Source organism: Salvelinus namaycush, chromosome 22 (genome assembly GCF_016432855.1).
Source record: "Salvelinus namaycush isolate Seneca chromosome 22, SaNama_1.0, whole genome shotgun sequence".
NCBI lineage: Eukaryota > Metazoa > Chordata > Actinopteri > Salmoniformes > Salmonidae > Salvelinus > Salvelinus namaycush.
This window is the reverse complement of record NC_052328.1, coordinates 16248458-16270804: the sequence shown is the minus strand read 5'-3', so window position 1 is coordinate 16270804 and position 22347 is coordinate 16248458. Positions and strand designations below refer to the sequence as shown.

The window sequence follows — 22347 nt, the reverse complement described above, 5'->3', positions numbered from 1 at the left end:
GGCTGCATCACATCTTGGTATGGCAACTGCTTGGCATCCGACCGCAAGGCACTACAGAGGGTAGTGTGTACGGCCCAGTACATACCTGGGGCTGAGCTCCCTGTCATACCACACGGCACCAAGTCTGGAACCAACAGCACCCTGAACAGCTTCTACCTGCAAGCCATAAGACTGATAAATAGTTAGTCCGGGTAGCTATTTGGTTAACTATTTAACTATCTGCTACTGTTTATTATGCTCCAGTTTCAACTGTTCTGCCTGCTGCTATGGACCCTGACCTGTTCACCGGACGTGCTACCTGTCCCAGACCTGCTGTTTTCAACTCTCTAGAGACCGCAGGAGCGGTAGAGATACTCTTAATGATCGGCTATGAAATGCCAACTGAAATTTACTCCTGAGGTGCTGACTTGCTGCACCCTCAAGAACTACTGTGATTATTATTATTTGACCATGCTGGTCATTTATGAACATTTGAACATCTTGGCCATGTTCTGTTATAATCTCCACCCGGCACAGCCAGAAGAGGACTGGCCACCCCTCATAGCCTGGTTCCTCTCTAGGTTTCTTCCTAGGTTTTGGCCTTTCTAGGGAGTTCTTCCTAGCCACCGTGCTTCTACACCTGCATTGCTTGCTGTTTGGGGTTTTAGGCTGGGTTTCTGTACAGCACTTTGAGATATCAGCTGATGTACGAAGGGCTATATAAATAAATTTGATTTGATTATTATCTATCCTGTTGCCAAGTCACTTTATTTCCAGTTATATGTACATATCTACCTCAATTACCTCGTACCCCTCGACTCAGCACTGGTATCCCGTGTATATAGTCAAGTTATCACTACTCATTGTGTATTTATTATTACTTTTATTATTATGTGTTATTGCTTTTCTATTATTTCTCTATTTTCTTTCTCTCTGCATTGTTGGGAAGGGCGCTGTAAGTAAGCATTTCACTGTTAGTCCACACCTGTTGTTTATGAAGCATGTGGCAAATAAAATTGTATTTGATTTGACTTGAGGTTCAGAAAGCCATTATTGACTGACAATGAGGGACTGATGAGGACACACTACTGTAGTCTGTGTGATTGACCTGAGACGTGTCTGTTGTCTGCAGACATTTTTGTTCAGGTTGTAATATGGACAGGATACATTAATGCTTTGAAATGCATTCTGCCTTATTCAGACATATTGAGCCATTTGACACAAATAGAGAAACTGCACTGCAGGGAACTGTCTGGTGGTTTCAACAGATTAAAGATAGATGAAAATAAGATAAAAAGTAAACAGATGAAAGATAGAGGCCCACCCACAACCAAATTGGAGAATGTCCCCCTAATAAAGCACAAGATGCCGAAATATGCTATTTGTTGTAAAAAATGTATCAATTAGCTGCCATAACTCAGTTGTTCATTGGTTTAAATGTTTTGTGGCCTTTCCTAGACGCTGGGAGGGCGGCGACCCCGGAGTATCCAATCAGAAGACGCCTACCACCATCCTCCTGACCCCGGACAGGAAGTTCCATAGTTTCGGCTACGCAGCACGTGACTTTTACCATGACCTGGATCCTACAGACTCCAAGCACTGGCTCTACCTGGAGAAGTTCAAAATGAAACTCCACACCACTGCGGTAAAGACATACATGCACACACACACACACACACACATACACACACACACACACACACACACACACACATACACACACATATACACACACGTCCCTTATTACTGTCTGCCCTTGTGCAGGGCTGGCAGCTTGGCTGCCCTGAGCTGACTTTGCAGCAAGCTCTTGAAGTTCTGTGTTCTGTGCCAAGTAGGAGGAAACACAGCCAGTAACTGTTGGCTCAGGCTAGTGTTATTGCACATATTTCACCATAGAATTATGAATGGACATGATTTGGATAAGGCTATTCAAGTATGTTGGCTCAATCTGTCTTAGTGTTTATCAGTAGATGTCTGTATGGTGTTTCAATTCAAATATTACGATAACATGGAACTTTTGTTTTCTCTGTCATCGTTTCTTTCCCCCAATCAGAATCTCTCCATAGACACAGAACTCCATGCAGCCAATGGGAAGAGAGTAAAAGCTATTGATATTTTTGCATACGCTCTGGCGTTCTTCAAGGAGCAAGCACTTAAGGTAAAGTATTAACAGGTTCTACTGCACGGTTTATCTTTTATGCAAAACAATACACTGAGTGTACAAAACATTAGGAACACCTTCCTAATATTGAGTTGCATCCCCTTTTGCCCTCAGAACAGTTCATCAGGGCATGGACTCTACAAGGTGTCGAAAGTGTTCCACTGGGATGCTGGCCCATGTTGATTCCAATGCTTCCCACAGTTGTGTCAAGTTGGCTGGATGTCCTTTGGGTGGTGGACCATTCTTGATACACACGGGAAACGGTTGAGCGTGAGAAACCCAGCAGTGTTGCAGTTCTTGACACACTCAAACCGGTTCACCTGGCACCTACTACCATACCCCGTTCAAAGGAACTTCAGTATTTTGTCTTGCCCATTCACCCTCTGAATAGCACACATACACCATGTCTCAATTGTCTCAAGGCTTAGAAATCCTTCTTTAACCCGTCTCCTCCCCTTCATCTACACTGATTGAAGCTGATTTAACAAGTGACATCAATAAGGGATCATAGCTCAGCTCATGTTTTGTACACTCAGTGTATATTGAGTACATGTATCTGTTATGAATTAGAAATAGCTCTTAATACTCAGTGATAGTGCTGATGTTATGGTGGGTCAGGGAAAAGAGATACCGTGTTTAATGTGATCCCGTGCAGGAGTTAAGTGACCAGGCGGGTGCAGAGTTTGACAACACAAACATCAGATGGGTCATCACAGTGCCAGCCATCTGGAAAATGCCAGCCAAGCAGTTCATGAGGGAGGCAGCCTACAAGGTGGGCCCCTGTCAATCAACACACGTCCATGTGCACTCGCATGCAATCACACAGAGAGGCACGTACGCTCATGCATATACACACACAGACACACAGTCAAACATTCAATTGGAAGAACTGTCTGTCTGCTGTAGTCTGCTCTCAACATTTCAAACGCCAATGTTGTTGCAGATCAAACCATCTATCCCCCTCCGTGTAAATGACTGTTCAACGTGACGACACGGGATCAATACATCCACTGATTACCCCTCCGTGTAAATGATGCTTCCGCATAGTCTCACCACTAGCTCTTAAGAGGAAAGCCATCTGTCGTTTGACAAAGGTACTGCAGGTACTTGGGAAAGAAAGTGATGACGGGGCATGATTAGCTTTGCCGCTGCGGTGATGTATCGCAGATAGGAGAGAGGTGGGTGGCTGCTCTGGAGCTGCCGTGGCAGACCACCTCCCTCTCTCCTGTATGGGGGCAGACAGACTGATCCACGACTGCGGTAGAGGAGAGGGAGGAGAGCTGGAGTGAGCCAACAGGGAAAGGGATTACTTCATCACTATGAGTCGTCCCAAGAGAGAGAGGAGATGAGGATAGGACAGTGGGACAAGGGATAGCAGGTAGTGGGTGCATACTGAGGATGGGAATAGGGGAAGAGAATGAAGTGGCTATTGTGAGAATTCTCAATAGACTGTGGGAATAAATATTATGACAAATACCTTGGTACTACAGATCATTAGACGGTATAGTGAAACTCCAGTGTATACTATTCCACGATACAGACATGCCGGCTCACAGCATCACAGCATCACAGCATAGTGACACAGGCAGGGTTGTTTGTTTCCCCCCCAGAGGAGAAGAGGGGTGGGAGGGAGCTGCAGAGCTGTAGGATGAGCACATGGTAGGATAGGTGTGGTACTCTGTGTAGACTGTAGAGGAATGTCAGGGGAGAGCCCTGGAGGAATGGGTGTGCGCAGAGGGACGGGGGACTGGGGGGGGGGTGGGGGGTATAGTACATGAGAGAAGGTCAAATCCCACTTGGCAAAAACTGGTTGAATCAACGTTTCCACGTCATTTCAACAACAAAAATTATACTTGATGACGTTAAAACAACTTGGAAAACTGATTGGATTTGCAAAAAGTCATCAACGTAAGGGAAAATGTATGCACTTACTGGATAAGAGCATCTGCTAAATAAATTTGGTATTTTTTTTAACCCAACTTCTAAGCTAAATCCAACGACATGGCGACATGTTTTGTTGATTTCACATTGAATTCATGTTAGTTGACTCAAATGTGCAAATGTAAATCAAAACTAGACATTGAAATGACGTCTGAGCCCAGTGGAATGGGTGTGTCAGTCTGTCTGAGGCTGCAGCACTGGATAGAGACACCACCCTCCCCTCTGCAGTGAACAAAGAGGATGGGCTGGGGAGAGAGAGGGAGAAGGGAGGGGAGAGAGAAATAGAGAGAGATGGCGAAGGAGAGATGTGAGACGGAAAGGAGAGAGGCTTTTTAGATGGCTTGACCACTGGTTATCTGCAGTGGGGATTGAGGTACAGTAAGAGGGGTAGGATGTTCGGTGGGGGGGAGGCTGCGTATCTGCAGTGACTCAGCATCCTCTGGCTTGATCATTTATTATTGGCACTGGGGGAAGCAGGCAGACCTCTCCCTTACCCGCTCCTCCCTCTTCAACTGTCCTCCTCCCTCTCCTCCGCTCCTTCACCACAACATGCAGATCTCACAGAGCGGAGAGATGTGATGCAATGCTCAGATTTTATACGTAGTCTGTCTTTTTCTGTGTGTATTGTGGATAGAAACACAAACCAGCCTGCACAGCATGTGTTCATTGATTGGTCTCCATTGTTCTGTTGATCGATAGGTCTCCATTGTTCTGTTGATCGATAGGTCTCCATTGTTCTGTTGATTGATAGGTCTCCATTATTCTGTTGATCGATAGGTCTCCATTGTTCTGTTGATTGATAGGTCTCCTTTGTCTCTGTTGTTCGATAGGTCTCCATTATTCTGTTAATCGATAGGTCTCCATTGTTCTGTTGATCGATAGGTCTCCATTGTTCTGTTGATTGATAGGTCTCCTTCGTCTCTGTTGTTCGATAGGTCTCCATTATTCTGTTAATCGATAGGTCTCCATTGTTCTGTTGATCGATAGGTCTCCATTGTTCTGTTGATTGATAGGTCTCCTTTGTCTCTGTTGTTCGATAGGTCTCCATTGTTCTGTTGATCGATAGGTCTCCATTGTTCTGTTAATCGATAGGTCTCCATTGTTCTGCTGATCGATAGGTCTCCATTGTTCTGCTGATTGATAGGTCTCCATTGTTCTGCTGATCGATAGGTCTCCATTGTTCTGCTGATCGATAGGTCTCCATTGTTCTGTTGAACGATAGGTCTCCATTGTTCTGTTGATCGATAGGTCTCCAGTGTTCTGTTGATCGATAGGTCTCCATTGTTCTGTTGAACGATAGGTCTCATTTGTCTCTGTTGATCGATAGGTCTCCATTATTCTGTTGATCGATAGGTCTCCATTGTTCTGTTGATCGATAGGTCTCATTTGTCTCTGTTGATCGATAGGTCTCCATTATTCTGTTGATCGATAGGTCTCCATTGTTCTGTTGATCGATAGGTCTCATTTGTCTCTGTTGATCGATAGGTCTCCATTATTCTGTTGATCGATAGGTCTCCATTATTCTGTTGATCGATAGGTCTCCAGTGTTCTGTTGATCGATAGGTCTCCATTGTTCTGTTGATCGATAGGTCTCATTTGTCTCTGATGTTCGAATGCTGCAAAATCAGTGGTTGCTTGAGGAAATGTAATAGCTTTTGGAAATTCCTTTTATGTTAGGATCGCATGATTTATCACTGAGTATTTTCCTGTTCAAATCTGTGGCTTGCCCAGATCCCCATACTTTCCTAAAAGCTATTTATCATTTAGTAGTGAACTAGATTGTTTTATATTAATTATGGTTGTGTTAAATGGTTCCAGCTGTAGATGGTATTTACACAGTATTGTATAAGTGTATGTAGACAGTATATTTGCTTTTACAAAATGTATTATTTGAGTACTGATGGCCATATTGTCTTACTTCCTATTTGGAGGTATCTTGAATCCTTAGCATACCCTGAATACTTAGCAATGAGGGTTGACCACAGCAACTTACTAGGACAGTTATTCACAATGCTAGTTTTATTGGGGTCCTGTTAAGGAAAAAGCAGATGTCCTGTATTTCCTGTCTGTGCTCTGCCTTCCTCTAGGCTGGTCTGGTTCCCCGTGACAACCCAGAGCAGCTGATCATCGCCCTTGAGCCTGAGGCAGCCTCCATCTACTGCCGCAAGCTCCGCCTCCACCAGATGATTGACGTTGGCACCAAGACCACCCAGAATGGTTTCAGCCCCACTGAGAATGTGGGGGCAGGGATGACCCAGGGTAAATCCCACCCTGCGACCCCACAGGCCAATAACAATATGAGCATCACATTGAACATCCCAATAATGTACCATATTAACATTTTGCATCCCCATGTGACGATTTCATACAGTATGTGCCTCTCATATTAATATTGATCTATAGATTGGTTATTGGTTGACAAGCATGCTTATAATTCCACAAGTGTTAAATCTGTTGAGTTCAGTCTGGATAACTGGTTGGCAGGGCAGAACCATCTTTCCACTGAAGTCAGGTCACAGGTTACTACAGTGATATTGTAGTTTTTTTTATTGTGGTATTGTAAGTTTATGCTAATACTCAAACAACCAGTGCCTTCAATTAATCTTAAACATACATTTCCTTTCAACGGAAAACATGTATGTGACAATATCCTCAGCTCTAACATCACTTTTATTGTCATATTCAGACACTAAAAATGCATGGACAAATTTCTAATAGTCACATTCCCTGTCTATTTGCCCTTGCTTCTTTTTCCTAAAATTCCAATGAATACTATGGGAACATTGGCCAATGTACTGTATATTTCAATGACTTTTTGTATTCAGGATGTAACATGGCAAATATACTGATATCTGATTGTACAGAAGGTCATTCAAACAGTAAATAATGCCACCTTAGAGCTGGTCCGTATTATCCAATGAAATCCAATCTAATTTGACAGCATGTGAATCAGCAATAGCAAATGACTCACTCAAGCCTTTCCTCTCTCTCACTCATCACTCTTTTTTGTTTCGGGAAAGAGTTTTTGTTCTCCACAGATGATCTAAACCAGAGAATTAGAAGCGTAGTGCCCTTCAGTCCTATCTCTCTATGCTATTGACTGGGGATATGACTGAATGCCACTCACAGTAGCACTCACTTGCATGCATGGCAATTATTCATCTCCCCTTTTCTTTTAGTTCAACAGCTCATCAGCAGGGGGAATGTGTTTACACCTATGTTGGTTCAATTGACGTCACAGGGGCACGTGCCCCCTCAGATTTGTCCTGTTTAAAAATGAAAAATAAAAATTTTCTTCTCTGTAATACTACTAGCCACCTAGCAATTTTATGAAGTTGGCTTTAGCTAGCCTGGATAAATTCAGTCTCTCAACCTCATAACTACTACATTTCAGGCTATCCATCAAGTCTTAGCTGGCACGCACAAAAAAAGCAAGCAATTACGAAACGTACTGAATAAGACTCACAATCCTTTCAATCCTTTACCCAGATTTTAGCAGAGATGCAGAGAAAAAAATAACCACCAGTCCTTTAAAAAAAATAACCTCCAGTTAGGAGGATACAGACAGCTACATTTTTGGGGTTCATGACACCCCTGATTGAATCCATTCTTCCTGTTGTCTGTGATCCGGGTGAGAGGCTGACATTTATCCAAGGTGTCAATTCAAAACTATATTCAGTCCTTGAATGCCAAGTATTTTATGACAAATATATAATTTCTACCATCTGTCTAACATATTTCCTGAATGTGATTCACTTGTTATAGTAGTACTGCAGCTTTAGTTTGAATTCAATATGATTCACCCACACATTCAGTAGAGGAAACCCTGTAAGACAACAGTGTACATGGTATACTGTCTTTAATAAGATCTGAGATGAGCGATGATTTACTGTACTGTATAGACAATTATTGTTGATTCTGAATACTCAGTGCAACAATAAGAAAACAGTATTCGCTCTGTAGCTGGACACTTGTTGCCTTGCGGTTCTTGGATGAAGATCATTGCATTAATGGAATGGTCATTGCCTCCGTCATGGTTTACAACGCTCTAACCGCATGCTGTAACACAGCTGAAGGCTATTGGTGTCTCTTTGGAGCAGATGTGTTCCTATGTTTTTCCTTTATAGACTCTGTAATGGCCTGTTTCAGGCTGTGTCTGGTCAGCTTATGAACACATACTGTAAGACTAGCAGAGTTTGTATGTTTCCTGTATATCTCTACATTCCTGTAAAATGCTTAGTTTATTGTCCAAAATGGTGCTCGAAGTGTCCCAAGGCTATATACAGGATTTCAGAACTAGCGAGGTCAATGTAGCGCCATCCAATGGATATATCTTTTACTAATAATAATTATGGAATATTAAGTTGGTTTGAAATAAACCCTGCGATGAATAGTCAGATTGTGTGTAGGCCTAGTGCCTTGCCTCCAGTAGCAATGCAGAGGTCAGAGAGAGGTCGGAAAAAAAGAAGAGGGCGCAAGTCAATATCCCCACGTCTAATACTGGGGTTTCCAACAGGATGTTACAACTCTTTTTGTGTTGGAAGAGAAGTGTACTCTCTGTCCAGCTGCTGCTGTTTCCTCCTGACATGAACTTTCCCATAACGGCTGCTCCTCTCCTCGAGCAGCTTCCACCATCGCTAACTCACAACATTCTCACAGCGTTCCTGGAAGGTTATTTCTTCGTTTTGTTGTCTGTGTTTTGACATGTCGATGGAAGAGGTAATGGTGACATAGATAGACCCCACTCTCACGCCTTCCTGAGAACTAATAGGAGTAGGAAATTCCTCCTTCCCCTTTGTGTTTCCCCCTCTGTTGGAGGAAATGTCCTTCTGACATCTTGATCGCTGTGGTCATGCTACTACTACTGTCTCTTTGTGTTTTCAGCCAGTGATTACAAGGTCCATATGTGATTAATCCCATCATTAGCCCATAAGTACTGATCATAAGAGAATTCTCCAGTTTTGAATATTGAGTGTAAAATGTCCTTATTCTCTCATACCTTTGCAGCTAACACATTTTTTCCCTATGTAGGAAGAACATTTCATCAGCAACACACTGATAAAGCACAGTTTCAATATGAATACATGAATTGAAACACTAGAAACTGTCAACACAGAATCTCTGAGATGGGTACCTGCGGTTAAGCCATGTTCTAGAGTTCTATCGCAGACTTCACATCTAGACATCATATAGCCCTATCATCCTGTTGCTTGACTTACATTGTATGACCCACACAGCTTCACCAAAGCGCTTTCACCCTTCTCACACTCGGTCATTCTCTCTCTGTCAATAACCAGCCAAGGAGCATGTCCGGAGCAAACGGCAGAGCCGTACCTTTTTGGTGGAAAATGTCATAGGGGAGCTTTGGTCGGAGCTGGAAGAAGGTAGAGTCTCTTTCTCTCTTTTACGCTTCTGTTTCTCTCTCCCTCCTTCCTCTCTCTACAGTATTTGCTCTTGCTGTTTCTTATACTGCTGATCATGCATCGTGCTGGTTATTCACTACCCTAAAAAACAACGACATGCTTATTGAGTGGGAGGATCTTCTCTACTTAATATATTTCTAGTTTTTGCTTATAACCTCATGCTTTCACGGTCTAATCTATTACTTTCCTCTACTAATCAAATGCTTCCTGTAGGTTTGGCTGGATGTTGACATGTCAGGGATCATATGGTTGTTTACATCAGTGGTTCCCAACCAGGGGTACTAGGACACCTGGGGGTACTTGGCCTATCCACAGGGGGTACTTGAAAAGACTTATGAGACCATAGGCTTACTGGTAAAATGCACATGAGGGGGTACTTCAGGGGTACTCCAAGCAGAGCAAAATTCAGTTGGTGCTACAGTAAGCAAAAAAGGTTGGGAATCACTGGTTTAAATGATCACATAGTGATTACTGACCACTGTGACAGTGTGGGCACGGTGATAATATAGGTTATTCACTGTATGAAAGGACTGAAATCCAGTATAGCAATTGGTTTCTCCTCTATCTCCCTCCTCCATGCCCCTGTTGTCCCAGTGTTATAGTAGCTGCACTGTATCTAGGTCGCCAGTACCCACTTGGGATTTTAGGCCGTGACAGTATCATGACTACTCGTGTTCAACATCCTCTGAGTGTGTCCCAAAAACAGAAGCTGCTTTTAGACGAAAATGTTAGAAGTCATGCTTCAGAGGCGCTATTGGCTACCGCTATAGTCTTCTGCCCCTTGTCCTCCAATGACGTTTCTCTCGCTCCGTGTCGCCAGGTGACCGCTATGTGGTGGTTGACTGTGGTGGCGGAACGGTTGACCTCACGGTCCATCAGATACAGCTCCCCGAGGGACATCTCAAGGAGCTCTATAAGGCCTCAGGTACAGAGACTGCTCAATGCTCATATAGCAGCTCTTGCTATATGCATGTCACACTGAGATGGATCTAGGCAGTGTCCTCAACACAACAACAATCACATTATTCTGGCTGTTATATTGCATTGTGGGGTAGATGCTTGGACTCCTAGACTAAAAAATACTTTCATAGCAGAAGTCTAGCGGTAGGCTTAATCAGGGTCCATGCAACCAACCAGTCATTTGAGCTGTTATTGACCGACACTCATTTTCGCCTTCTCAGGCGGTCCTTATGGCTCCATTGGCATTGACTATGAGTTTGAGAAGCTCCTGTGTAAGATCTTTGGGCCCGACTTCATCGACCAGTTTAAGATTAAGCGGCCGGCTGCCTGGGTGGATCTGATGATCGCGTTTGAGTCCAGGAAACGGGCGGCGGCCCCGGACAGGACGAACCCCCTGAACATCAACCTGCCCTTCTCGTTCATCGACTACTACAAGAAGTTCAGAGGTCACAGTGTGGAACATGCCCTGCGCAAGAGCAAGTGAGTGTGTGTGTGATTAGGGAGAAGGGTTGGAGGATTGGTACAGGATACCGCGCACACCGAAAGTCTAGAGCTCAATCAACTCCCTATTGAGTGAATACCCGATTACCCAAGCATGTGTCTGAATAATATGTCTTAGCTGTCAGATGTAATATACACTGAGTGTACAAAAAATAGGAACACCTGCTCTTTCCATGACATAGACTGACCAGGTGAATCCAGGTAAAAGCTATGATCCCTTATTGATGTCACTTGTTAAATCCACCTCAACAGTCAGAAGCAGGTGAAAAAGGTAACTCAAATAACCAAATTCAACCAATCTAATTTCCGATTCCTACAAAATTGTTTGATTACAGAGGTAGCAAAACTGTACTTCAAATCTATGATACCCACTTAACATACTGCTTGACCAGTTGGGCCCAAGCTTGCTGTACAACATTAAAACCCATTCAGTCATTCTACAAACAGGCTCTCAAAGTGCTTGATAGGAAGCCCAATAGCCATCATCACTGTTATATCCTCAGAAAGCATGAGCTCCTGAGTTGGGAAAATCTTTTGCAATACACTGACGCATGTCTTGTATTCAAGATCCTAAATGGCCTGACTCTCCCTCCACTTACTTTTGTTAAACAGAAAACCCAAACCCATGGCAGCAGATCCACAAGGTCTGCCATGAGAGGTGACTGAATAGTTCCGTTAAGGAAGAGCACCTTTAGTCAATCTGCTTTCTCTGTGAGAGCTTCCCATGTCAGGAACACACTTCCATCAGACACACACAACTGCACCACCTATCACACCTTCACAAAAAACATGAAGACATGGCTAAAGGCCAATCAGACTTGTGAACATAATCCCTAGCTGTGTATTGCCACTTTCCATGTTGTCTGTAACTTGTGAGATGTGGAAACACTGTTGCTTTTATATATTTTGTTTTGTTGCTTTTCGTGTTATGTTCCTCTGTCTGTGTGCTACGTGTTGCTTGTTCTATGTTGCTCTGCATGTGCTCACTGCTCGTTGTTTGTCTGTATTGTTATTGTAATTGTTTTTAATAACCTGCCCAGGGATTGCGGTGGAAAATTAGCCGGTTGGATAAACCGGCACTTTTACAGAAACGTTGATAAATGTGCACTGTCCCTGTAAAAATAAACTCAAAAATAAACTCAGTGTAGATAAAGGGGAGGAGACAGGTTAAAGAATGATTTTTAAGCTCATTCTTAGGAAGAAACTCACTATTAGGAAGTTATGCTTTGTACACTCAGTGCATGTTTACTTGGTGTATGTATCCATGTGAATACACACAAGCTTCCTCTGCACAGATTTCAATTCCATTACCCAAACATTTAATGACCAACTTGTGACATATTACCATATATTTTCCATTATATACCAGGGAATTCAGAATTCACCACCTTTCCCACCCCACTACCTCACAGTCAGCTCATTAAGAGACAGCAGGGGTCTCTATACTCAGCCAGACTAGAGAGTGATATCAGAGTGATACAGGGTCTTTATGTAAGCAAGCTTTATTTGAATGTTATTCAGTCATTTTTTGTGAATTCAAGTGCACAATACTGCACCAAACATTAATTAGGGTAAAACTACTACTGTACATACTACAGTGTGTAGGCAGGAAGAAAGCATTTCAGACTTGTGTCTTGGCTGAAATACTTTGAACTGAATGAACCTGAGTGAGAATACTTAGTCAGTTACTTACACTAGTCTAGTGTATTGTACATACACTAGACTAGTATCTCACTTTGATACCACCCTGTAGTCTGGGTGTTAACAGTCATGTCTTGCATGCGTACAGATTTTAATCTCTTATGAAACTCATGGGACCCTTAAAGACATTCAGATTCCCGAAACCTGAGCCTCCAGCGGTCCTGTGGGTCCTCTGACTCAGTCATAACTGTAAATAATTTTGTCTCACTCTGTTGGAGAAGCCTTTGTGTGAAAGAGTGTGTGTTTGTGTGCCATGGCAAGCACACACACTCACAAACACCTGGGAGAATACTCAAACGATACCAGATGGATTCTATATACTCCTATAAGATATGTTATATGGGTTCCCCAGTGGCGCAGCGGTCTAAGGCACTGCATCTCAGTGCTAGAGGCGTCACTACAGACCCTGGTTCGATTCCAGGCTGTATCACAACCGGCTGTGATTGGGAGTCCCGTAGGGCCACAATTGGCCCAGCGTCGTCCGGGTTAGGGTTTGGCCGAGGTAGGCCGTAAATAAGAAATGGTTCTTAACTGACTTGCCTAGTTAAATAAAGGTTAAATAAAATGTTGCAACAAGAGCAGAGTGAGGGGAAGGAGTATACAGTACATATAAAAAAACACTGGTCTCATGAAAGGAACTCACGTGAGCTACTGTATTGAGGCAGACACCACTTATCCATTGTTCTCCTACAGACATAAATGTAACCCACCAACTCAATTTGGGTTTTATCTAGCAACATTTTAAATTGTGTTTTTTTACATTGGATAAAAGAAGAGACTCAAAGCCACAACATGGTATATCATACACTGCATTTGAGGAACAATGGGAAAGTTATTCTGCTTTGAAAGTTGATAAAGCTGTAACCCCACCTTTGAGAAAATGGCCCTTGAATGTTTTCCTACTTGAGAGCTCGTCTTTGTCTAAACCCCTTCAGCATCGTTCACACCCTCTTAAGCCTTGGCCTCATATGGGAATCCAGAGATGGATGGGGCTATGTGCTAAACAGTGTGAGTAACCAACTAGCTAGCTAACATTAGGCTATAACTAGCAATGCAAATGGTTTTCTGAGATACAAATAATATTACAACACAGCGAGCCAGCAAACTAACGTTGGCTAGCTAGCTAACAGTATGCTTTAACTTCCAATTAAAACAACTTTCTGACGAAATTAGAAACGTATAATATCTGACTCTTTCCCATATACATGGATGAACGGTTGTTTGGCCTGTTGTGTCAAGTCACTCCGGTTCACACTGACGGTGTACAGAAAGTAGTCCAACACAACTTTTTCCCACTGAAATTCAGGGCAGCAATGTTGTTGAGAGCAGTAGCAACACTTTTGCAGTTCTCCTTGGCTAACATATCTTTCATAAAAGCCTCAGTAGCAAGGACACATATGTTCAAATGTCTCTCCTGTGAACTAGTGACATATGCCCAGCTTCCTGAAACGGGTCACCAATATATTCCATAGAGAGCTCACTGTGTTAAATCTCCATATAGATAATATACCAAGCACAAGGGGTAAAACGTAGTGGAAGACACAGTGATTTCCTTATATCCATTCAGGGGACTGTAAAAAAGGTTTTGTTTCCTAAAGACATCATAGGCCACATACTGTACTGACAGAGAAGGAAGACTGGTTCATGGTGCATTGTATCAGTGCATTTACAGTAGCCTACCAATCTACTGGTAATCAGAGCAGGTCAATAATGGCATGCTTATCTCTCCTCTCTTGTCTCTGCAGTGTGGATTTTGTGAAGTGGTCCTCCCAGGGCATGCTGAGAATGAACCCTGATGCCATGAATGCCCTCTTCAAGCCCACAATAGACCACATCATTCAGCACCTCAGTGAGTAGCAGCTCTTACTAATACAAACCCCATTTTTTTTTAAACACTGAGGGACTACATATACAGTCGTGGCCAAAAGTTTTGAGAATGACACAAATAGAAATTTTCACAAAGTCTGCTGCCTCAGTTTGTATGATGGCAATTTGTATATACTCCAGAATGTTATGAAGAGTGATCAGATGAATTGCAATTAATTGCAAAGTCCCTCTTTGCCATGCAAATGAACTGAATCCCCCAAAAACATTTCCACTGCATTTCAGCCCTGCCACAAAAGGACCAGCTGACATCATGTCAGTGATTCTCTCATTAACACAGATGTGAGTGTTGACGAGGACAAGGCTGGAGATCACTCTGTCATGTTGATTGAGTTTGAATAACAGACTGGAAGCTTCAAAAGGAGGGTGGTGCTTGGAATCATTGTTCTTCCTCTGCCAACCATGGTTACCTGCAAGGAAACACGTGCCGTCATCATTGCTTTGCACAAAAAGGGCTTCACAGGCAAGGATATTGCTGCCAGTAAGATTGCACCTAAATCAACCATTTATCGGATCATCAAGAACTTCAAGGAGAGCGGTTCAATTGTTGTGAAGAAGGCTTCAGGGCACCCAAGAAAGTCCAGAAAGCGCCAGGACCGTCTCCTAAAGTTGATTCAGCTGCGGGATCGGGGCACCACCCATACAGAGCTTGCTCAGGAATGTCAGCAGGCAGGTGTGAGTGCATCTGCACGCACAGTGAGGCGAAGACTTTTGGAGGATGGCCTGGTGTCAAGAAGGGCAGCAAAGAAGCCACTTCTCTCCAGGAAAAACATCCGGGACAGACTGATATTCTGCAAAAGGTACAGGGATTGCTGAGGACTGGAGTAAAGTCATTTTCTCTGATGAATCCCCTTTCCGATTGTTTGGGGCATCCGGAAAAAAGCTTGTCCAGAGAAGACAAGGTGAGCGCTACCATCAGTCCTGTGTCATGCCAACAGTAAAGTATCCATCCATGTGTGGGGTTGCTTCTCAGCCAAGGGAGTGGGCTCACTCACAATTTTGCCTAAGAACAAAGCCATGAGTAAAGAATGGTACCAACACATCTTCTGAGAGCAACTTCTCCCAACCATCCAGGAACAGTTTGGTGACGAACAATGCCTTTTCCAACATGATGGAGCACCTTGCCATAAGGCAAAAGTGACAACTAAGTGGCTCGGGGAACAAAACATTGATATTTTGGGTCCATGGCCAGGAAACTCCCCAGACCTTAATCCCATTGAGAACTTGTGGTCAATCCTCAAGAGGCGGGTGGACAAACAAAAACCCACAAATTCTGACAAACTTGTCAGAATTTTGATTATGCAAGAATGGCCTGCCATCAGTCAGGATGTGGCCCAGAAGTTCATTGACCGCATGCCAGGGCGGATTGCAGAGGTCTTGAAAAAGAAGGGTCAACACTGCAAATATTGACTCTTTGCATCAACCTCATGTAATTGTCAATAAAAGCCTTTGACACTTATGAAATGCTTGTAATTATACTTCAGTATTCCATAGTAACATCTGACAAAAATATCTAAAGACACTGAACCAGCAAACTTTGTGGAAATTAATATTTGTGTCATTCTCAAAACTTTTCTGTATCTGAGAGATGTAGCCTGTGATGATTATACAGTAGGAAGCTGTCAATGTGTTTGCCTGCAAGGGTTGAAACCTGAAAGGCAAATCAGCATGAGTGAAAGACTCAGTGTGGAAATGGTGTCAGTCATCCATTTTTATGAGCTGAGATTTCTGAACTTACATTCAAAATGGCTGAGGTTCCCAATGGTTTAGCAATCTTAGGTTTAGCAATACTGCAGCCTATCTAATGCTAATCTAATCTATTGGCCCTGCTGCGGTCTTGAAAAAGAGACATATCTCAACTGACCTAGATGAATAAAGCATGATTATGTTTTCAGTTTAGATCATCTCCATACAGTATGTGAGCTTCCCACCCAGGCTTAATTGAAAGCATGCCCATCCCATTCCAAGCTCAAGGGAGTTGAGATCCCGAAGAGTCATTTGGGGAGTGCACACTGTACCCCTAAGGGTTCCTCTCACTGTACATTGAGCAGTTTTCCCAGTACTCCCACCTAGAATAAACCAACCTACTACAATAATGCATGCAGTGTTTTTGGACAGAAAGTAAGAAGTGGGTCACATTACTGAATTCCTAGAGTAAAAAACTGGTTTGTTGAAGAGGTTTTTAATGGAGTTACTAATGGCATAACACATCTGTGTATACCTGCAGAAAATTGACATTTTAATAATACTTCACATACTGTAGAGTAGAACTCCTGTTGAATAAAAACTCTCTTCCTTTCAGCTGACCTCTTTGATAAGCCGGAGGTGTGTGACATCAAGTTCCTGTTCCTGGTGGGCGGCTTCGCTGAGTCGCCGCTGCTGCAGCAGGCGGTGCAGAACATGCTGCATGGCCGCAGTCGCATCATCATCCCCCACGACGTGGGCCTCACCATCCTCAAGGGGGCCGTCCTCTTTGGCCTGGACCCCAGCGTCATCAAGGTGCGCCGCTCGCCCCTCACCTACGGCGTGGGCGTCCTCAACCGCTACGTAGAGGGCAAGCACCCACTTGACAAGATGCTGGTGAAGGACGGCAAGCGCTGGTGCACCGATGTCTTCGACACCTTCATTGCGTGCGACCAGTCCGTGGCCCTGGGCGAGACGGTGAAGCGCAGCTACACGCCCGCCAAGCCCAGCCAGCAGGTCATCATCATCCACATCTACTGCTCGGAGAAGGAGGGCGTGGGCTTCATTAGCGAGCCGGGCGTGAGGAAGTGCGGCACGCTGCGGCTGGATGTGACCGGTACGGAAACCAGCGCCGCACGCCGTGAGATCCAGACGCACATGCAGTTCGGGGACACGGAGATCCGGGCCATGGCGGTGGACGTGGCCACCTCGCGTACTGTCAAGGCTAGCATCGATTTCCTCGCTCAGTAAATAGGGTGACAGAACCAGAGGGTCAAAAGGTCATAGGAAGTGAAACCTCCAGCAGCACAGCACACAATGAACCAGGGGACAGTGGCTAGAATGCTGTAGCAGTATATTGATCTTTAGGCCTGTTCAAATTCCCTGTAGCATGATAAGTGCTAGTTTGTTTCTGCTTTAGCTAACTCCTTGGTCAGAAACAAACAAGCACTCAGGTTTTCTACCATCTGTGTATGTATTGTGTGTAGTCTTAAATGCAGGCTATATTGATGTGCTCTGCTCTAGAGATTTACACAGATTTGCAGATTTTGCTACTGATACATGCAGCCTTGTTTCAGGTTCATTGTGTGTTATCTGTCGTTGTGTGCTGTAGCTGTTTTAGGTCATAGTAGATGGATACTGTAGTGGATACTGTAGTACTCCTCTTACAGCGACAACATCATGCTATGACACAATGCTGCACAAACCTCAGTGTCCTCTTCAACCCTGGCTCATGGGACCGTCTTTTCATAACTCCTATGATTATTAAGACATTTAAAACCGAACCCCTGGGGCTTCCATGAACATGCAGTTATATACACTAGCATTCAGATACTTAACCTACTCATCAGACCAGAGTTTTGAGTCATGGTTGGAGACCACCTGAGATGACGAGGGAAGGCAGTGGTTCAACAGTAAAACGTTACAGCAGGGGTGTCAAACTCATTCCACAGAGGGCCGAGTGTCTGCAGGTTTTTGTTTTTTCCTTTCAATTTAGACCTAGATAACCAGGTGAGGGGAGTTCCTTACTAATTAGTGACCTTGATTAATCAATCAAGTACAAGGGTGGAGCGAAATCCCGCAGACACTCGGCCCTCCGTTGAATAAGTTTGACACGGATAGCTTTCGAATCTGTATTTATCTCTACTGTCTCCTGTGGTTAGGCCCAAGATGTCATAAAAAGGAGTTCTATAACCATACGAAAACAAACTTGGTGCATTAGCTTTAAAAATGTTTGGTCAAACTTAGTCAGACAGTCTCCTATACTGTCAACAATATATGTTTAATGGTTTATTGTGTACTGCGAACAAATCTATGTGTTAGAAATATAGAGAGACTAACAGCCACCTGTTTAGACACCAGGCTTGATTGTCAAGACATTAATTTCTCACAAACAACGTAAAAATCCACCTCACTGGTTAATATGTTGCGCTGATCCACAGCCAAATATAAATCCTTGAATGTGAAAAGTGGCAGAGTTGACAATGCTGCTAGCTGCACCTGCAAACTGATTTGAATATAACCATTGCCATGTGCTTTGTTGTCGCCTTCATTTGTTATGCTTATGATTCAACGGAGGACAAAAAGCCACTGAATTTCCTTTTTGAATATTTCAAATGAGGAGATTTCTGTACAAGTGCAGGCCCTTAAAAAGGAAAGATTACATTTGAAAATATGTTTATTTCTGTAAATACAGTATTTAAATATTGTACAGATTTTCAGCGTTATTATTTTAGCAGCTTCAGAACAGAGAGTGTGTGCTTTCACGCAGACACCTTATTTCATTATTCTCACCAGCCATGCATGGCATGTGTCAAGGCAGAATTTTAATGGCATATTCATCGACAATGAGTGAAAGTGAACGTTGCCTGTGTGTTGCTTTGGGATTGAAAAAAGAAACTTGAATAACTTTGCCCTTAAAACATGACCGGTTATTGTTATGGAACATGGAGTTTCTTTGGGTTGGGAAAATCCTTTAAAAAATGTTTTTATTATTAAATGTTTTTATTGTTATTGGTAAGACAGGTACACATGGACAAGAAACAAGTGACAAGACCAAACAGGACAAAGATTTCCCCTCCCACCCCCTCCCACAGAACTTCCCTAACCCATAGTTTGATTAGTGGCTCACAGTAGCAGTCTACAGAGTCATGCGCTGATGAAAGAGCAATTACTCAGCAATTACGTTTCTTTCACTACAGATGTAGGATCTTAATTTGATCCCTCTTTTGTTGATGAGAACACAGCAGGAAGTGCAAACTTCTAGTATATTCAAGGTTTAAAAAGGCTTTTAAAGTTTGTAATTTCCACTTTAACATTTCAGACTCGATTTGCCCTAACTTAAAATGTATCATACCCTACAAAAAATGGCCATTAATTATAATCCACATAATAATTCACATTTCCTGTTGCTGCTGGATTATTTGACAAATCGACTCAAATTAAGATCATATATCTGCAGCCTCATGCATACGTGCTACAGATATTACCATGTGGGTAAATAATTTTGTTTGCTTTGTAACTGTCAATTTGTATTTAGTTTAGATTACATTTTTTAAATTGGTTTGGTTTATGAAAAACCTGTATTCTGGTTTATGAAAAACCTGTATTCTACATTCAAATGATCGATAGTAAATCTTTGTTGGCTCTTTCTAACGACAGTAATTACCAATTCAAAACTATCCTTCAACCACCCTGCAAATAATATAAAGTGACAGTTCCAAATCTCTGCCCTTCTCTCCCAAACAATAGTAATACAAGAGCAATAACACCTTGCAATTACAAGGTATTGTTCCTTACCACGATTTAACACAACCATTAAACATTTTTGTGCTGTGCTTCCATTTTAAATTTGCTTCAAGGCTGCAGCTACTGGAAGCTGCGGTTCAAAGTATTATCCTCTAAATCAAGTATCGATGGAAGGAAGGAAACAACAAAATAAAAACAACTTGATTTTTAAAGATTGTGAAAATCTATAACCTTGTTCAATGAAAAATAAAGATACAATTAATAGCTTTTCACTCTGGGAAAAAAGTTTATGGCCCATTCAATAATCTACACAAATGAATGCCTAATTTAAGATGAGATGTCCGAACTATTCACCATATAGATACAATTCATGTCTCTAGTCTTGATTCAAGACAAAGGTAGTCTATTACTCACTAGTAACTGATGGTCACATTGGATTTGAATTTATTCTGTTTCCTACAATAGCTGCAGTTCGTAGATGTAACAAGTTATAGCGCAGACGATGCAGGATAACCTTACTTGAAGGTTTATGGTCTTTCTTCAGTGTTCCTCTATGAGAACCCTACACTAAGGGGTTTAAAACTCATTTAAATGAGATCTTCACGGAAAAACTCTGAATTTAGGTTGGGCTCCGTTGATTTGTTGATGTGAAAAGGTGCACAAGCTTTGATCTACGATGCTGCCTATGGCACTCTCCTGCAATGCACGTTTTGCATGAGTAACTCTTTACGAATGGTGAGAAAACATCATTTCTAACAACACTTTTTTAGGTTTGAGGTTTAGGTGTGGTGATAATGTTACACCACCATGTGTGGAGAAAAGTGTAGCCTTTTCAACTCCAGATGCAATGACAAATGAACCATTAACTGTGAAGGCAACGTTTGCACATGTCCCAATCACTCATCTCACCCACTGTTATCAGAGCAGATCTGTCCAATCTATGGAAAGCCCTGAAGTGCTTTCTCCATCCTAATAACTAATATCATATTAATCTATATGTCATGTTAATCTAGCTGCACCTTCCCCATCCCCACCATTATATGGAGGTCAATGTATGACTACTAAGTTGAAGGAAATAAAAAGACATCATTTTGTTTCTTTAATGTATTTCTACTTTGATAAATACCATGTATTTTGTGCAGCCTCCAGTATATTGTAATGCACAAGATGCTGTATGTAGCTGCTTTACTGTATATTCAAAGCTATGTCAGAATTGTATGTTTAGCTAAAGTTTGCATTGTATTTAGTTTATAATGCAGAAGAAGATGACAACTGGCATGCTAAAGAGAGTAAATATGTTGAATTATATGGTAATTTATGAATCTGGAGTTGAATGGGTGGATAGGCAATTAAGGAGCATAATTGTAGCTAGCTTTTGCATACCAAAATAGAAAGTGCTTAACTCTTAATCTAGATTTTACAATATTACAGTACATACAAGTTCACTGCTACTTGATTCTGTGCTTGTTGTAGAACAAGTGACTTCACTATTCTGCCAAATTTGACACTCTTACTTAATGTTTCACAAATCACACATTTTTTTTCAGTTTATCTTTGGGTTGACGCACATGTGATTTTTCTACTGTTGAGTTACAAGTCTCCTGCTCTTACCATTTTAACTCAAATGTGTTGTATCCACAGCCAAACTGTCATCCAATAAAATGTATGTGTATTTCAAAGAATATCTGACTACCTGTTGTTATTAGTTTCTGGTGTCATGACAGCCCGAGGGCATGCTGGTTTTATGACATACAGTACATGATACACATCAAAAACACATCTGACAACCCTTCATACATAAATAACAGGAAGAAAGGCAGAAAACAGACTATATAATGCTTTTACATTTTGCCAGTGTAGTGTCTAACCAGTCAAATGTGTTTTATCACTAATATTGGAAACAACAGCTACAATGTATTCTGCAATAAATCAAAAGTTTGGAAATCCAATTCAAGCAAATTTTATTTGTCTATGTATTCTATTCAGTATTAGGAACATTTGACGAGGAAAGTCCAACACAGCCACAGATTTTTAAATGGTTGTGACCAATTTGGATCTGTGCCCTCGGGAGCCAAGAACGAGAATATCTGAAAAGCAACACTGCTCTCCAGTGGATATTTTTAGAAACTACAGTACCTGATACACGTAATAGCATTGAAATTATGGAATATCTTGTACTGTGCGTAGTGATACCCTGCTTCACCAACTGTACCTGTTTTTGAGACAATTCCAATTCAGTGGTCTATATCTCCATGATAATAAGAGCTCTAAATTATTTCAAACTTTGGTGCTCATCTGATTCTGATCTCTCCACCCAGTCCAGAACAGTTTATAGGGAGAAAGAACAGTAGATCAAGATTAAGCTCT

At 42.3% G+C, this 22347-nt stretch overlaps 1 protein-coding gene across 1 annotated transcript in view; it reads left to right on the top strand.

Annotated features, from left to right (window-relative positions):
* LOC120017919 (heat shock 70 kDa protein 12A-like) overlaps window positions 1-17484 on the top strand; it is a 44698-nt gene extending 27214 nt beyond the window's left edge. The window contains exons 4-12 of the mRNA XM_038960877.1: window positions 1438-1624; window positions 2033-2137; window positions 2796-2912; window positions 6169-6340; window positions 9379-9465; window positions 10325-10429; window positions 10686-10944; window positions 14412-14515; window positions 16853-17484. Coding sequence (XP_038816805.1) covers window positions 1438-1624; window positions 2033-2137; window positions 2796-2912; window positions 6169-6340; window positions 9379-9465; window positions 10325-10429; window positions 10686-10944; window positions 14412-14515; window positions 16853-17484 — 1768 coding nt within the window. The remainder of the gene's footprint in view (window positions 1-1437; window positions 1625-2032; window positions 2138-2795; window positions 2913-6168; window positions 6341-9378; window positions 9466-10324; window positions 10430-10685; window positions 10945-14411; window positions 14516-16852) is intronic.
* The last annotated feature ends 4863 nt before the right edge of the window (window positions 17485-22347 follow it).